This window comes from Mastigoproctus giganteus, chromosome 3, assembly GCF_048544385.1.
Source record: "Mastigoproctus giganteus isolate SK-2022 chromosome 3, ASM4854438v1, whole genome shotgun sequence".
NCBI lineage: Eukaryota > Metazoa > Arthropoda > Arachnida > Uropygi > Thelyphonidae > Mastigoproctus > Mastigoproctus giganteus.
Window position 1 is genome coordinate 22,669,109 of NC_143577.1, and position 18,137 is coordinate 22,687,245.

Consider the following 18,137-nt stretch of genomic DNA (forward strand, 5'->3'; position numbering starts at 1 on the left):
ACCATCAACTGGAAAAAGTGTTGACATCAGTTGTCTTGGACACAAAAGGATTGTTGTTAATTCATTACCTTGCACCTAAAACAACAGTAACAGGGGAATATTTGGCACCCTTATGCCAAAGTTAAAAGCTGCAGTTTGGGAAAAAGACAAGGAAAGTTGGGTCATTAGAATTTGCTTATCCGTGACAACACACCTGTGCCCAAGCCCAAGTTTGGCCAGATCTGCATTGTATGGGGAGTGGTTTATTTGGTCAAATCCACACAAACCCCAGGTCACAGAGGGTAAAATTCATGAATATGGATTTGAACATAAACCACTCCCTATACAATCCATATCTGGCTCCATATGTGACTATTATTTGTTCAGAAACTGCCAGTCCCATTTTCGTAGAAATGGGATTGGTGGTTTCTGAACAAATTTTAATGATGATGAAGTGCTAAAAGCAGCTGTGGAAGCTTGGTTTGGTGTCCAAACGGAAGTTTTTCTTTCTTTCTTTCTTTCTTTTTTTTTTTTTTTTTGAAGTAATAACTATTTGCAGATTAAACACAATAAATGTATTAAATTTCAGGTTGAATGTACTGAAAAATAAAAATAAAAACGTAATTTTGTATCTGTGACTTTTATGCTCCATTGTCAGAACTTTTGACCCCCCATATATATATATATATATATATATATAATTTTGAAGGTTTGTGTCTAATAATTTTTCTGTTTTTAAATATTATCTAGAAATATTTAAGTGGATGCTGCCATTTCTTTGTGTTTCCAAGCAATTGTAGACATAGTTTATAACACTGCTCTGCATTTTGAAAAAAATTCACTGATGTTTTCTCAGAAAAGGGTGTTTATGAATAATTTTCTAATGTTGATTTCAAAAATGACTTCCATCATGTCAGGTTTCTTCAAAAATCACAAAAGTAAATTTGATTTTTCACAAATTTTTATTAATTTTGGCAGAATTTGTGCACTGAAATTACAACAAAATGCTACCTTTACCATACTTTTATATTTAAATAGATGTTCAAAACACTATTAAAAAGGGCAGTGTGGTAACAGTCCACTAAACATTCACCTCTCATTTTAAAAACTGATCTACGATGGGTCATATGTTTATGTTTATGGGTCATAGTAATTTTCTGATTTTCTTGCAGATCCTTCTACTTTACAGTCCCTCTTCATCATCCAGCAATATTCAGCCATCATGTTGACATTCCACCTCTACTGGTACCTCATCTCCATGTCTTTAATGTTCTGGTGAAATCTCTCACCCTTTTCTTCACTAACTTCCCAGATTTTCTGGGAAGTAGTCAATGTAGGAGTGTAAAAAATTTACCTTGACGCTCATGTTGCAGTCCAGCTTCTTGACGTTTGCCAACGTATTTTCAAGTATATTTTTGTAGTCTGGATCCTTGTTGTTCCAAATTAAGTCTTCATCAATGGACCAAAAGCTAACCCATGCCTGTTTTATCTTTTTTATTCACAGTTCCCTCAAAATCTCAGTCCCTCATCAGTTTGCAAATTTGAGGTCCAACAAAAATATCTTCTTTTAGCTTCTCTTGGGTGATCAATGGGAATTTAGTACAAAGTTTGTGAAAGCTTTACCTCAGGGACCTTTCTGAGGTAAAACTTTCACCCGCTGTTTCATCAAACCCAGTTTGATATGCAAGGATGGAAGGAGAACAATTTTGGGATTTACCAGTGGATTATGAATTATGTTCTTTGATCCAGTCAACAAACTGCCCCTCTTTGGTGAGATCTTGACATCCTAGTGCTTAATCCTTGCTCCCACTCACACAAAAAAAGGAAGCTATTTTTGTATAGCCAGATTGCTGTCCAAGTAACATTCTTATCTATCACTTTAAAGTAAGCCAAACCAATCATGTTTGATTGGTGGGTATATGGGATGTGTTAGGGTAACTAAGAATAGGAGTAGGAGCATGTATGCTTGCATGTATACCAATGCTAGAAGTATAGTAAATAAATTTTATGAATTTGAAGTGTTGGTCAAGACATCAAAGGTGGATATTGTTGGGATAGCAGAGACGTGGTGTCACACAGATATAAGGAATGCTGCACCGGAATTTGGGGAGTACAATGTGTACAGAAAGGATAAACAGGATAGAAAGGGAAGTGGTGTTATGCTGTTAATTAAGAAAAACATAAAATTAAAAGAAGTGCATCCAGTTGATATAGATGAACAGTGCACTGTTGAGTCAGTTTGGTGTGACATAAGCACTGCGAAAGCAAAAATAAGAGTAGGAGTGTGTTATAGGCCTAATGACTCGAATGAGTACAGTGAACAATTGTACAGAGAAATAGAGTGGGCTAGTAATAATGGGGGATTTTAACTTCCCAGATATTGACTGGAACTTGTGAGTTGGTCACTCACACACTAGTCAGACTTTTGTGGATTTATTGGATGACTGTTTTCTGTAGCAGCATGTTTGAGAGGCAACCAGAGAAAGTAGTATTCTTGATCTGGTTATCAGCAGTGATCATTCGTGTATTAAGAATTTGCAGATAAAGGAACCACTAGGCGGCAGTGATCACAGTGTACTGATGTGGGATTTACTTAAAGATTTAATTACCATCAGGGGTAAAGGAAAGGGTTTTTGCTTCCGTAAGGGGGAGTACAGTGGCCTCCGACAGTTTTTAAATTTTGTACAGTGGGATCAACTGACGATGTTACCAACAGTAAATTCTAAGTGGGAAGCATTCAAGGAATTAATCGAGGATGCTACTAAAAGTTTCATACCTATTAAGAAATATTGTTCAAGGTTTAGGCCTAAATGGTTATCTAATGAACTAATGAGACTCGTAACAGAGAAGAAAAATGCATGGGATGCATATAAATTATCAAGCGACTCAGAAGCCAATGGCAGATATAAGCTAGTCTGTAATCAGGTCACAAAGGAGGTTAGGCAGGCGAAGGCAGATTACGAGAAATCCTTGGCAAAAGATGCTAAGAAAAACAGCAAGGATTTCTTTACTTATATAAACTCTAAAAGGAAGGGGATGAATCTGATGGTCCACTTGACATCGATGGTTCGACTGTTGATGATCCTGCTCAGATAGCAAATAAACTGAATGAGTATTTTGCATCTACATTCACACATGAGGAATTATTAAGGTTTGAAAATGGCAGAAGGTTATCAAATTGTAGCAGGATACTTAATGATTTTGTAACTGAAAGCAAAGTGGAGGAGAAATTGTTGAAGTTAAACATAAGAAAGGCACCTGGGGTGGATGGGATCTATCTGTTATATTAAAGGAGGCGGCAAAGCAACTAAGCAAACCCTTAGCCATAATTATGAGAGCATCCTTGGACTCAGGGGGGAGGTCCCCATGGACTGGAGATGTGCAAATGTAACCCCAATTCACAAAGGGGGATCGAAGGGTGACACGAGTAATTACAGACCAGTTAGTTTAAATTCTGTTCCTGGTAAAATAATGGAGTCACTGGTTAAAGATGCATTGCAGGATCATCTAGACAAGACTGCAGCAATAATTCAGACACAGCATGGGTTTGTTAAGGGAAAGTCTTGTCTGACAAATTTGATAGGATATTATGATGTGGTCACAAAGGAACTGGATGCAAAAAATATCATATCATATATTTGGATTTCAGGAAAACTTTTGACACTGTTGCACATGGAAGACTATTATACAAATTGGAGCAGAATGGTATTAAGGGTAAGTTGCTACAATGGATAAAAGGATGGTTAAGTGGGAGAAGACAGAGGGTGGTAATCAATGGGTGCTGCTCTTCGTGGACTAATGTTATTAGTGGAGTCCCACAGGGTTCGGTGTTAGGTCCACTGTTGTTTTGTATATTTATCAATGATATTGATGAAGGTATATCAGGCTTAATGTCGAAGTTTGCAGATGATACAAAGGTTGGCAGGGTTGTTAATGACAGTAATGGCAGTGTGCTACTGCAACAGGATCTAGATAATTTGGGCACCTGCGGGCTGATCTGATTGAGGTATATAAGGCCTTGAATGGGTTGAGCACGCTGAATTCTGATGGGTTCCTTCCACTTGTTCAGATTACGAACCTAAGGAGGCATAAATTCAAATTAAGAAAAGACAGATTTAGAATAGATGTGTGGAAATTTGCCTTTAGCCAGCGGGTGGTTAATTGCTGGAACAAACTTCCATCTGTCGTTGTGGAAGTTGATAGGTTGAATAAATTTAAGGAGGAACTTGACAGGCATTTGGAGGCAATGGTGTGATTTTTTTTTTTTTTTTTTTTGGCTGATGCTGCATAAGCTCATACACTTGCTTTCTTGCATCACATGCCACTACTACCACTAACACTACTACTACTACTTAATAATTGTCAAAAACTTCATGTTCTCACATCTTTCTTTTAAATGCACATGAATGAATGAGCTACTGGAATTGACCATATTTATTTCCACTGTGGAACAACACACCTTTGAGACTTCCCTTTGATGAGTCACTAAAAAGTCTCCACTGTGTAGGATTGTAACTAATTCCTAAATAGTTCATTAAGTCATTTATATTACTGCAAAAAAAAAAAAAAAAAACCATAGAATCATCCACAGAAAAATAGGAGACTAGTTATCATTCTCTGTGTCTATACCATGAGAAAACCATCCCATGTGCTAGAAGATGTCTTAACTTAAGTCTAGAACCAAGGAAGTTTCGCAGATTCTTTTGATATTTAAATCTCCTACCAGATCATTGAGTTAGCATTAATAGAGGCATATGATGCAAGAAAGCAAGCTTATATAGCATCAGCCAAAATAAAAAAAAAAACCTTCCCGTTTCACCTATCCATTCACTCCAAAAGTTTGTCTAATTCAGCCTTGATAATGTTTCCAACAGCAAATTCTAAATGGGATGCATTCAAGGAATTAATCTTAGAAGCTTCTAGTTCATGCTGAGAAAACATTTGAGGGCTGGACTCAATGTCTCTATGCATGTAGACTTCAGTTTCATCTTCAGAAGCATCACTTTCAGCACTCTTTGCTGCTACATTCTCCAATATAAGTGGAGGCCATGGAATCACCAGGTGAACTAGTCTGATAGCAGAAGGAATTTTATTATACACAATGCCCTTCTAACTCTTTGCATTATATCCCTCTACATTAACTAAGCAAAAGTTTGTTATTTGGTTTTTAGGAGCATTAGCAACTAAGGCCATATTGCTCCGGAATATGCGGTGGTCATTCTCTGACCTTTCCTCATCCTCCGTATTTGGTGGTGACGGGCTCGAACCCCGGTCTAATCAAGAAGCGTGTGTAAGCAAAAGTAACAGTCATCACAGTGATTTGTAGGCTCCTGCTAAATCATGGGAATTGCAAATGGCATAGCCTTCTTTTTACCATTTTTCCACAATCTCAAAGCTTCAACCCACATTCTGTGGAGTCTATTGTTTATCTTGGTCACTGAGTTTCACTCCACAGCACAAAACATATTTTTTAGAAATTCTGTAACATCTTGTCTTTCCCTGAGGACTACATAGCTTCCACAAATATAACAAAATAAGTTTGGATTGTTCAAACACTTGCATGAAGATATTTTACTCCCTTTTCAGCACAAGTTTAGCATGATAACCTCAAAAATAAATTGAAGTCCCCCCTGATAAACACTGCTACATGGATCTCTTGAGGTGAAGAAACAAATAAGTCAATGAGATCAAGAAAAAAAAAGTGGTCAGTGTTGCCAACATGTGAAGGTTTAGTTTACAAATTCCCAGCATTTATTCCTAACTTAATACAGTAAACCCTTGCTAATCTGGTTACAGTTAATCCAGATGTTGGATAATCCAGGTCAAAATATGAAAAATTCTGTTCACAGTTGAGTGCTTTGAAAGACACACTGGATTTAGGAAGGCAGATGAATCACTCTGACTGCACGCAGAGATGTGGAGCATACATTACATTGTCTTGCGTGTTGTTCAGTATCGTTGTTGACTCTGAGTCAGACAGATGTTATTGCTTATATCGCTTCATTTGCATACAAAAAAAAAAAAAAAATGTATATATGTACATAAGTTAACATATTTTATACAATTATGGGTTCTAAAGAATTGAAAAGTGGAATAAAGAGAAAACATGTTACTTTAACTATCATTAACAAGCTCAAAGTGATAGAACAACTTGAAAATGGTGTTCACAGAAAAAAAAAATTGCTGAAGAATTTGGTATGGCCAACAGACTGTGTCAGATATTAAAAAACAAAAAGAATCTATACAGACATTTGCTTTAAAATTCAGTGGGAAGTGAAAAAAGCAGTGTATCAAATAGACAGACATTAAAAAAGTCAAAAGAAGTGTTGCTGGAAGAAGCTGTATTCAAGTGCCACCAGTGCCACCTGATAAATGTATAAAAAGACAATACATTTATCCATTGATAGATAGATAAATGTATTGTTTTTTTATAGTTTTTAAATAAAGGCTGTACAGTGATTTTTTTTATTTATTTTCATCAGCACTACCTATATTTTTATTTAATAAATTTCCCATTAAATACTTCTAAGTTTTTGCTCTTTTAAGACTATCTTTTGCTTCACTAATCCGGATTATTGCTTAATCCAGATGACCTCCCCCCCCCCAATTAATCCGGATTCACGAGGGTTTACTGTATATTCAATAATACAACTCCTGACATCAGCTTAAGCAATTTGTATAAAAACAGTATGTTATAGAAAAAATGAATAACATTCTGAAATCAGCATAAAAAACTGAGTTAAAAACATTGTTTCTTTAAAAACATCGAAAATCAAGCAGAGTGGTGTAATTGATGGCAGTCAGAAAATTGGAAGAAAAGCTTGTACTTCTAGCTTAAATTTTCTGATTTCGGCTTGCAAAAGCCAGAATTTAATAAATTCTCTGGATTTTGGATCAAGATGTTGATGAAATTAATTAGTTGGTATTTATGAGAAATCTTTGGGAAAGAATGCAAAGAAAAACAACAAAGACTTCTGTGCTTATGTAAACTCTAGAAAGAATGGGATGAATCAAATTGGTCCACTTGATATTAATGGTTTAACTGTTGATGATCCTACTCAGGTTGCTGACAAACCGAATGAGTATTTTGCATCTACATTCACACATGAGAAGTTATTCAAGGAGGGGAATGCCAGTAGTTTATCAAGCTCTAACAGGGAACTAAATTATTTTGTAATAACTGAGAGGAAAGTGGAGGAGAAATCATTGACAAAACCTCATTAACTACTGGGCAGCCTATCTGCACTGCTCAAAGAAATTCACATCTGATTGCACAATTACCCCCAGGATGTTTTCATTTTCCAGAGGAGTGTAATATCACACAGTTTGTACATTAATATCGATTACTGCACCTGTTCCAGCGGATCCAGATCCCTCTTAAGATGAGACCTTCACACCTGTATGCAGTACTCAAGATGTCACCTGACCATTGCCTTATAGAATGGGATAATCACCTCCTTTTCAGTCTCCCTAGCAAAACTTCCATACGCAGTACCTTGCATTTGTCAATGTTAAATTTCCGTTCCCATTTCTCAGCCCACCTGTCTAATTTTTTTAGATCTTGTTTGCAGTAGCTTACCTTGATTACTATCATTAACCACTCTATCAACTTATGTATTATCTACAGACTTGGACCTTAAGCCTGATATACCTTCATCAATATCATTAATAAATACAGAAAACAGAAATTAATAAGTCCAGCACCATACTCTGAGGAAATCCACTAATAACATTAGTCCATAAATAGTAGTGCCCACAGATAACCACTCTCTGTATTCTCCCACTCAACCATTGCTCTATCCATAAACTTGCCCTTAATAATATATGGCTCCAATTTGTACAGGAGCCTTTTATATTCAACAGTATTAAAAGCTTTCCTGAAATCCAAGTATATGATATCAAAATTAATTTTTTTTTTTTTGCATCCAGTTCCTTTGTTACCGTATCATAGTATCCAGTCTAATTGGTCAGGTCAGACAAGATCACCACTGAACAAATCCATGCTGTGACTAAAGTATAACTGCACTCCTATCGAGATGGTCCTGCATTACTTCTTTAACCAGTGATTTCCCCATAATCATTACTCATAAACCCCTCCCTTTACCCTTGAAGATAGTTGCATTTGTAATCTTTAAGTAAATCCCACATTTGTAGTGGTTCTTTTATCTGCATATTCTTAATGCATAAAGAATCAACTGTGATAATCAGATCAAGAGTGTTGCTCTCTCTCTCTCTCTCTCTCTCTCTCTCTCTCTCTCTCTCTCTCTCTCTCTCTCTCTCTCTCTCTCTTGTTGCCTATCTAATGTGCTTCTCTAGAAACAGTCATCCAATAAATCCACAGGAGTCTTGCTGGTGTGTGAGTGACTAACCCACAAGTTCCAGTCAGATTCTAGAATTTAAAATCTTCCGTTATAAGATATTCTGATTTACTGGCCCACTCTTTACTGGTCTAAAAGCATTTGTACCTCCCTGTATAGTTGTTCATTGTACTCTAGAAACTGCCTCTGAGGCTGATACAGCAAAGATTGCATTTGTCAAAGCTTTGTCAAATGTGGGATCTCCTCATCATCCCTAAAAAATCTGACCCTGTCCTATTTATTTTTGACATGGAGAAAGACTTATCCAGAGAAGAGTTTCTTGAATATCTGTAATCGCAGTCAATAGGCCTATAACACACCCCTACTCTCATTTTTGTTTTCTCAGTGCTTAAGGCACATTAAACTGACTGAATATTTTACTGACCATCCATGTCAACTTCTGATGCCTTGCCTTAGATTTAATATGCTTCTTAACTAAGAGCATAACCTCCCTCTCCTGTGTGTCCTTGCTGTACAGCTTGCAGCTACGTCTGCTTTGTCTCCTGCTGAACAGAATATTATTATTTTAAAGGCAGGTGATCTAATTTGGGTACCAAACAAGATGTTAAATCAGAAGTGACCAAGGCATTGAAGGAAAATCTGAAGGACATTAAAATAAAAGCTACGAGGCTTACTGAGGCTGATATAGCTAAAATTGCATCCCTACGAGTTTTGTCAAATATGGGGATCTCCTTATTGTCCTCTAAAAAATCTGACCTGGCCCTGCTTATTTTTTACATATAGAAAGATTAATCCAAAGAAGAGTTTCTTGAAGATCTTTATTTCAAAAATCTGCAAGGTTTTGATATTACACTTGCAGATCTTACCACGAAATTGACTTTTTGATTTACCACTAAGGCTGTACCCAAAAGTAATGTATATGGGTCATTGGAATTTCTCCTCACCATATAAATTAATATTCAAGCTGTAGCATCTCTACTATGTGTTTATTGCCCACAAATTTAGATCTTTTGTGGTGGTGATGAAATATTATACCTGCCTAGGCTTTGGTCACACCACCACACTTGTCTGCAGGAGTCCTCCACTTGTCCCCATTGCTCCAAGCATGGCCATGTGTTTAGCAAATGCCCAGGTAAATCTGAATCTTCAGTATGTGCATACTCTAAATCTGGAAAGAAGAATTCCAGACACTGTTCGTGATCTGGAATGTTCAGAGTTTATAAGAGCTAAAGAAATGATACACTTAAGAACTAACCATGAGTAATACATCTTATAACCATTCTTCTGCTGCAGACAGTCTATCATTTCTGACTACTTACATATCCTTTAGTTTAATGCACACATGCCTCATCTTGTTGCAGATGAAGTTCATCAGTGATTCCAAATGACTAATAATTAATAGGATGACCTCCTTACAATCTGTCAAACATTTAACCTGAAGTAGGAGTAGAAACATTTTAGTATTTCCATTTGAAAGGCATTTTTTTTTTTTTTTTCAAATCTTGAGTTAATCTTGAATGCAAGAAGTTTGTTTGTGGAAGTTAGAATGTTTTATTTTTGGTCCCTGCATAGTGTTCAAGGTGTTTAAGTGCTGATAAATATCTACTAAGTAGGCTAGTTACAGCATCCATTTTGCATCTTCACGAAAGTCAGAAAAACTGGCCTTATTATTATGTTTGAGGAAAAGCAGTACTTACTCTCACATTTCAGATATCCTTATTAAAAACTTTCCCCTCTCAAAAGCCATTTAACCTCAGGGCGTAAAGTCTCATGAGTTTTTTTTTTTTTTTTTTTTTGCATATTTTCACCCAGCTTTGTAAACATGCATGGAGGGCACTGCTTTATAAAATTGACCATGCTCATAGCTATATCAACGACTTGTTTTAAATCCTCCCCAATAGATTTTAAAATAAGAACTTCCTGATGGAGGGAGCAGTGGGTCATTATTACCTCAAAGGTATTTTCTTCGACGAACATAACAAAGCTTGTTATCCAATCATTGAGGGAACTCAACTTACTAACAATTTAACATTTCAACTGAATGCTTTAGTTGAGGCATTTGTGCATTGAGAATGCAAGTAAGCAGCTTCAGCACAGCAAAATATAGAGAAAATAAAATTTACTGACAACACTCAAAAGATCGTTGGTTGAGTAATATCTGTCCAGCTGAGTCTTAAACTTATTTAGGCTATCAACTTCCACGACAAGGGATGGAAGTCTGCTCCACCAACCAACCACCTTCTGGCTAAAGGCAAATTTCTGCACGTCTATCCAACATCTGTCTTTCCTCAATTTGAATTTATGCCCTCTCAGGTGATTATTCTGAGCAAGAGGAAGAATCCCATCAGCATTGAGCATTCTCAAACCATTCAAGGCTTTATACACCTCTATCAGATCACCTCGCTGGTGCCTAGTCTCCAGACACTGTAATTTGCAAAACTTAAGCCTTTCTTCGTAAGAGCACCCCTTTGTTCCATTCACTAATCTTGTTGCCCTTCTCTGTACTCGTTCCAGCAGCTCTACATCCTTCTTGAAATGAGGCCTCCAGATCTGTATACAGTACTCTAGGTGTGGCCTGACCATTGTCTTATACAAGGGAATAATCACCTCCTTATCCCTGCTAGAAAAATTCCTATATATCATTAACAATACACCATGAGCTACTCTTGCAGCCCGTCTGCACTGCTCAGAGAGAACTTCATATCTGCCTGCACAACCACCCCAGGTCCCTTTCATTCTCTACCACTGTCAGTGTAGTACCACAGAGTTGATACATTGCCCTGGGGTTGCTGTTTCCCATATGTAGTACTTTACATTTGTCAATGTTAAACTTCATTTGCCACCTCTCAGCCCATCTGCTCAACCTTTCCAGATCCTGTTGCAGCAGCATAGTGTCAGTAGTGTCCTTGACAACCCTGCCAACCTTTGTATCGTCTGCAAACTTGGACATTAAGCTTGATATACCATCATCAATATTTATAAATACAGAAAACAATAATGGACCCAACACTGAACCCTGAGGGAAATGCTACCAGTGCAAATTCCAACACATCAGCTCCATGAAAAAACATAGGATTCTAAATAAGAAGAGATGGTGTTGAAAATGCCTTGATCTAAGGTCATTTCTGACAGTTTTTTACGAAAACAAAAATTTTCCATTATTTCACCTTTGACTTCAAGTCATATGAATGCCAATACCTGTACTTGTTACGTCTGTTGACTCATTCATTAACTTAGAGAGCAAGATTAGTATTTTTTAGCATTTCAAACACGACATCTTCATGTTCTGTGATATTGAAGATGTTTTGTTTGATCCACACACACCTATTAATAAGTGTCATTAGAAACAGGAATTTTGTCAGTTTCACTTTTAGTCTCTTTACCTATCATTGTTTTCACTATTATTTTTACAAACATGCTTTCAGCATTAACGTAACTTTTCATTTTTTGTCCAACTAGCTCAGCTATTAAATAGCTTGCTTCTTGTGCCCTTTTATTGACAGTCACTTTCTTCTCGAAACCTCTACATTGTTTGCCTTGTGAATATAAAAGTCAAGTAATAAACTGGAGTTGATTACTTTCAATAACAGCTGGCAAGCAAAAGGGATTCTTCTAACTTGACCTGCAGGTACAGACACTGCTTCCAGGAAGATCACTGTGCTGCTCCTTTCTCTTAGCAACACAAGGCTCACCTTTCTTTGATCACTAGTGACACGGTGACAGAAAGGCAAGAAGAATGCAGATGAACACAGACATAATATAACTAAATATAACCTTAAAAACAAACTGACCAAAACAAAATCAAAAAAGGCTGCTAGAGGCGCACAGAGATTACTCCAGTATTGTCAATTGCAGGACAAAAATTCCCATAGTTTTTTCAAGGAATATTTGAAAATTTTCCTGGTATTTCAGAATTTTTATTTATTTATGCTATAATTTCTTGCGGAACCTCGATGATGTTCTGTGCAACTCTGCTGGAAAAATAATATAATGATATAATGCAATATAATAATTAAATAATCTGATATAATGCAATATAATAATAAAATAATCTGATATAATGCAATTTGGGAAAGTTCTGACTCTAACTGCAGTGGAATACACCAACTGTATATAACTGAGTTTCAGTTATATACAGTTGGTGTATTTCACTGCAGTTGATAAGATCGTGGCTACCTTCTCCCTGCTACTGTACTGCCTTAAGCATAAGGGCACCAGCAGTGCCATTTACATACAAGACAGTCTTTATTTTTTAAATTAGCTCAACTATTTAAGGAAGATTTAAATATAAAATTTCATTAAAATCGGTAAAACTATTTTTGAAATAAACATAATATTTTTACGTTAATCTTCAAAGTTCATTGACCTTTGAAGGTAGAAAGTTTAGTTTTCGATAAAAACCATTTAAAAATATTAGTGAAAAACAGCAATTTTTGGGCCCCCCCCCCTCTGACTGGGGCCCTAGGCAGATGTCTTTTTTGCCTATAGGATAATGCACCACTGCCCAGACTGCTTATCCAAATAAATTAATATATATATACTTAAAAGCAAATAAAGTTTTTCAACTCTAAAGCTTTCTTTTTACATATATTGCTGTCTGTTTTGCATGTTTGAAAGAATAGCATGTCATTTGTTTGAAATTTGTATGCAGATATTTCTGTTCACACCATGATTTTTACATACACATATATTATTTTTATTTTTACTAATAATATATTATGATTTTTACACACATACACTATATATATGCATACACTATATTAGGAAAACTAATGATGCACACTGAAATCTTATAAATGCCCTCTGATATTTTCTCCATTTGACTCCAAGTTATAAACAGTGAGCGTTTAGTTCTGTTTTTGGCAGTCTCTCCTCACACAGGCCTGACAGTCCAATTCATCCCAGTAGTTCTCTGTATGATTGAGGTCAGGGCTCTAGACTGGGTCCAATTTTTTAAAGCTTATATCTTCAAACCAGTCCATCACAATGTAAACAGTATGACACTGAGAAGAGTTCTACTGGTATAGGACACTGCTCACTGCTCTATGACACTTGAGCAGTGTCCTGCTGGTACAGGACACTGCTCAGTGTCATACTGCCTTCCTGACATGCTACCACAACATAGGTAATTCATTATTGTTCAGAATGTCTAGATAAACGTCAGCATTCATGGTTTGTCCAAAAACGACTGATGATTCGAGGTAAAACCATGAAGAACAGCCCAGACCATCGCTCTGCCTCTGCCAAACTTCATTGGTAGAATGATACACCCTAGCAGGTAGCCTGCTCCATGCATCTGCCACACCCAGGCCCAACTGCCAGACTAGGCCATGTACCATGACTCATCACTCCAATGCACAGCTTTCCATTCCCATATTGGATGGCATCTGGCATTAGTCAGGGTGATTAGTGGCTTGTAGGTAGCTGCACAACTGTGGTAACCCATATGCTGCATTGTGCACACTGTATACTGATAATATGCACACTGGTGATAATACATGTCCTGTCCCAATTGTTTCATTGGATGTATGCTGTGACAGTGTTGTGCATTTCAAGTAGACTATTTTTTGCAGGACTCCCTTGTCATGTTCCATCAGCTTCAGAAGTTTTCTGGGTGGTTTTATGACTGTTTCAGCACCAGTCCATTTCCGTTTGCAGATAACATCACCAATGTCAACTTCAGGATCTTCCACGCTGTTGAAATTATACATACAGACCACACTCTGTTATCATTCCATGCTCAAAATCTGTTAATTCTATCAATCACAGCATCTTGCAATCACAATTGTACTGTTTTCTCAAATGCCTTCAAACAAATTTATTTATGGGTGACTCACGATGCTTAGGTAGGACATGACCAGCTGTTAAAAGGAAAGGGAATATTGATATATTAATGGCAGGGCAGTATATATAATATATATATATATATATATATATGTATATGTATATATATTATATTTGTATAATATAATATATATACATATACATGTATAATTTAATATACATACATATATATATACATATACATGTATATGTATATATATATGTATGTATATTAAATTATACATGTATATGTATATATATTATATTATACAAATATAATATATATACATATATATATATTCATTTATAGAGTTCTTCAAAATTCAATGGATTCAACATATGAAGATACAGGACCTCTTCCCAGGTACAGAATCGAAATGAGCGTCTTTTATATTGTGTTTTTCATTGTGTTTCCTTTCTTCTTCGTCAACATCTTTGTGGCCTTGATTATCATCACTTTCCAGGAACAAGGAGAAAAAGAACTGGAAGAGGGTGATTTAGACAAAAATCAGGTATAGTTGATTTTATTTCAAAATCTTGTAAGTAATTAAATTCTCATATTTAACATAAATAGGAGCAAAATGTGTTGTGTGTATTTATAGCCTCTTATTGCCATGCTGCACTATATAACTTATAAAAACTTAGTATATTTATGCAGTGCATTAAATTTCAGGCACATTGGATTTTTATTTCTTAAATTAAACAATTTTTTTTCTTTTTCTATGATTAATAGAAGCAGAAATTAAATAACTAATAATCTTGTTACGAATTAATTACTAATTGATTAATTATTAAGAGAGCAAAGAATGGAGACAATGAATTTTTCATGTTTGTGAATACAAGGAAGAAAAAAGTAAATCAGATCGGACCTTGTGCACTGGGTGTGAGAAAGTCTTAGACAACCCAGCTGGTGTTGTGGATGAATTGAACGGGTACTTTGCATCTGTCTTTACTGAAGAAAGACCCTTCACGCTGAGAAGAGGCTGTGCAAGTGAGGCTGGGTCATACAAAATTAAGTGATTTTGAAATTACAGATGACTGGTTATTAGAAAAACTTTTGAGCATAAAGACAAATAAGGCTCCTCGAATTGATGGCATATATCCAGTAATTTTGAGGAAGGCCGCTGGGAGTGCATTGAACCATTGAAGTTAATTATGAGGTATCTTTGGACTTGGGAGAGATTCTTTTGGAGAAGTGCCAACATATAACCAACACATAAAAGGGGTTCAAAAAGCAAAGTTGATAACTACAGACTGGTTAAAAGCAAATCTTAGAAGCAATGATTAAATGTTCAATCCAGGGATATTTAGATAAATATGGCATTCTGAATAACATACAACATGGTTTTGTTAAGGGAAAATATGTTTATGTTATGTAACCTCATAGATGCGATGATAACGATGAGGCTACATAGCAGAACAGATGATGTTAACCTGATGAAATTAGATAGAGCAACACCTGAACAGATGAGGTTAACCGTTCAGGTGTTTTTCTATCTAATTTCAAAAAGATTTCTTCTACTGACTATTAGTTTTTACATTGGACGTTCTTTAAAAAAATGTCCAGTTAAAAAGGAATATTCAGTACCAGAAATTTGAACCACTGAGGTCCAGTATCTTCATGGTTGAATGCCCTTATTATATGGAAGTTTGTGTTTCCATTATAATTAACAATTTAGTCTTTCTAGATAAACTGTATAACTCTGATATACCATAGATACTCAAGTATAAGTCAAGAAATTTTGGATTTTTTCTAAATTAGAAAGTACTTGTGAATATATACTTGGTCGCCTAGTATATATATGTCGTGTCACGTTTCTGCATATGGAGATAAATTTCTATTACTAACTTAAAATAATATTTTAATATTATCAGGAAAAATTCTTCTTGCTCTGAATTAGTTAATAGAGTGAGCAAATACACAGATTATTGCATATCTAGTTGCTACTAATTTTTGTTGTGCAGCGTTTTATAGAACACATTCAGATGACAGCTTTGCACTTCTCAACTTTTATAGCAACTGTATTTGTTGTAGCATAATAGATTGTATCAATTTCAAGGCTATTACATAATGAGACTGCATGCACAGCCACAACACATCAAGCACTACCTGTGAAATAAAGGCACAGCAGTTGATCTTGAACCTTTTCCCTAGTTGTGTGCCAGATCACATTCCACCATGCTCATTTGTTTTGCAGTGAGACAAGGTTTCATTACCTTGTGTTTTTGCAGTTTGCCAGAAAAATGACAGACAAAAGAATAGAACAAAGACTCAACCTCAAATTTAACAAAACTAAAGAAAACACAACTGAAAGTTTTGAGTTGTTATTTCAAGTTTATGAAGAAGATACTGTCAAGAGCCTGCATTACTGAATGGCATAAAAGATTTTTAGAAAGAAGAGAGAATGTCGAAGATGATGAATGACCAGGCAGCCTAGTATCCATGAAAACTGATGAAAATGTGGACAGGGTAAGGATATTGATTAGAAGTGATCATCATTTAAGCATTAGAATGGTTGCATCAGAACTCAATATGGACAAAGAAACAGTTAGACAAATTTTAATTGAAAATTTAGGCATGAGAAAAGTATGTGCCAAGATGGTGTCAGAAATTTTGAGTGAAGATCAAAGAATGAGGAGATTCCAAGTTTGCAGATATATTTCGGAAAAAAAATTGAAAATCCAGATTTCTGAGTACTATAATTATTTGCAATGAAAGTTGGATGTTCCAGAACAACACAGAAATTAAAAGCCAGTCAATGCAGTGGAAGACAAAACAATCCCCCAGATCAACAAAAGTAAGAATATCAAAATCAAAAATGAAAACCGTGCTTCTGGTATTCTTTGATATTAAAGGAATTATTATGGCTGAATATGTCCCACCAAATCAGACTGAAAATCAAATATACTACATTGAAGTTCTGAAGCTGTGTGAAAAAATTTCAAGGAAGAGAACTGAATTGTCGAAGGATGGTTGGATGCTCCATCAAGACACGGCTCCAGCACACAATGCACCCTCTGGCCAAAAAAACAAATTTGCGCGCATCCTACTCACCAGACCTAGAAAAAGTCTTTTTTTCTTTTTTTTTTGCTCTTCCTTAAACTGAAAAGTTTAAGGGAACCCAATTTCAGTCAGTTGGAGACATTCAGAAAATAAAACTGAAGTATTAAAAGGGATTACAGAAGATTATTTCCATAAATGTTTCTGCTTGGAAGAAATGTATGGAACAGTGTAAGCCCAAGACAATTATTTTGAAGGAGTTAACTTGTAAGTTACAACAAAGTATTTCATTATATTTATTTTATTGCAACAGTCTTGTTCTTTAATAGCCACACCTTGTATTAAATTGTTTTTGTCTTAATTGGAAGTGCATCACATAAAACCGTTTTAAGTTTTATTAATTTTTACATAAAAAGTGCAAGTATGACTCATATATCAAGGAAAATATCATTTGAAGCTAGCTTTATTTTGAAAATAGTTAATTTTGCCGAAGCCACAAATAATTATAGCCTCTGCAGTTAAACATTCCATTCATTTAATTATTAAAAAAGGTTTGGGATCAAATATTTTTACACACTTCACTCATTTCATTATATAATGCATTGGCTATGCCCTCAAAGACATTTTTAAATATCTACTTATACATGGTTCATATATTTCCTGACTACCTGAGGCCCAAAAACTAAGGGTTGACTTATACTCAAAGTCAACTTAGCATTAGTTGAGGCATATGATGCAAGAAAGCAAGCTTATACAATATCAGCCAAAAAAAAAAAAAAAAAAAAAAAAAAATCCCATTTCGCCCATCCGATCACTCCAAATGTTTGTCTAGTTGAGCCTTAAATTTATTTAAGCTATCAACTTCCAAAATAACAGATGGAAGTCTGTTCCCGCAATTAACTACCCACTGGATAAAGGCAAATTTCTACACATCTATTCTACAACTGTCTTTCCTCAATTTGAATCTATACCCCCTCGGGTTCTTAATATGAGCAAGTAGAAGTATCCCATCAGCA

At 35.6% G+C, this 18,137-nt stretch overlaps 1 protein-coding gene across 1 annotated transcript in view; it reads left to right on the top strand.

Moving 5' to 3' along the window:
• The window catches only part of LOC150087800 (voltage-dependent calcium channel type A subunit alpha-1-like), a 1,442,149-nt gene that overhangs the window by 555,840 nt on the left and 868,172 nt on the right, over positions 1-18,137 (top strand). The window contains exon 23 of the mRNA XM_090369204.1: positions 14,431-14,632. Coding sequence (XP_090225330.1) covers positions 14,431-14,632 — 202 coding nt within the window. The remainder of the gene's footprint in view (positions 1-14,430; positions 14,633-18,137) is intronic.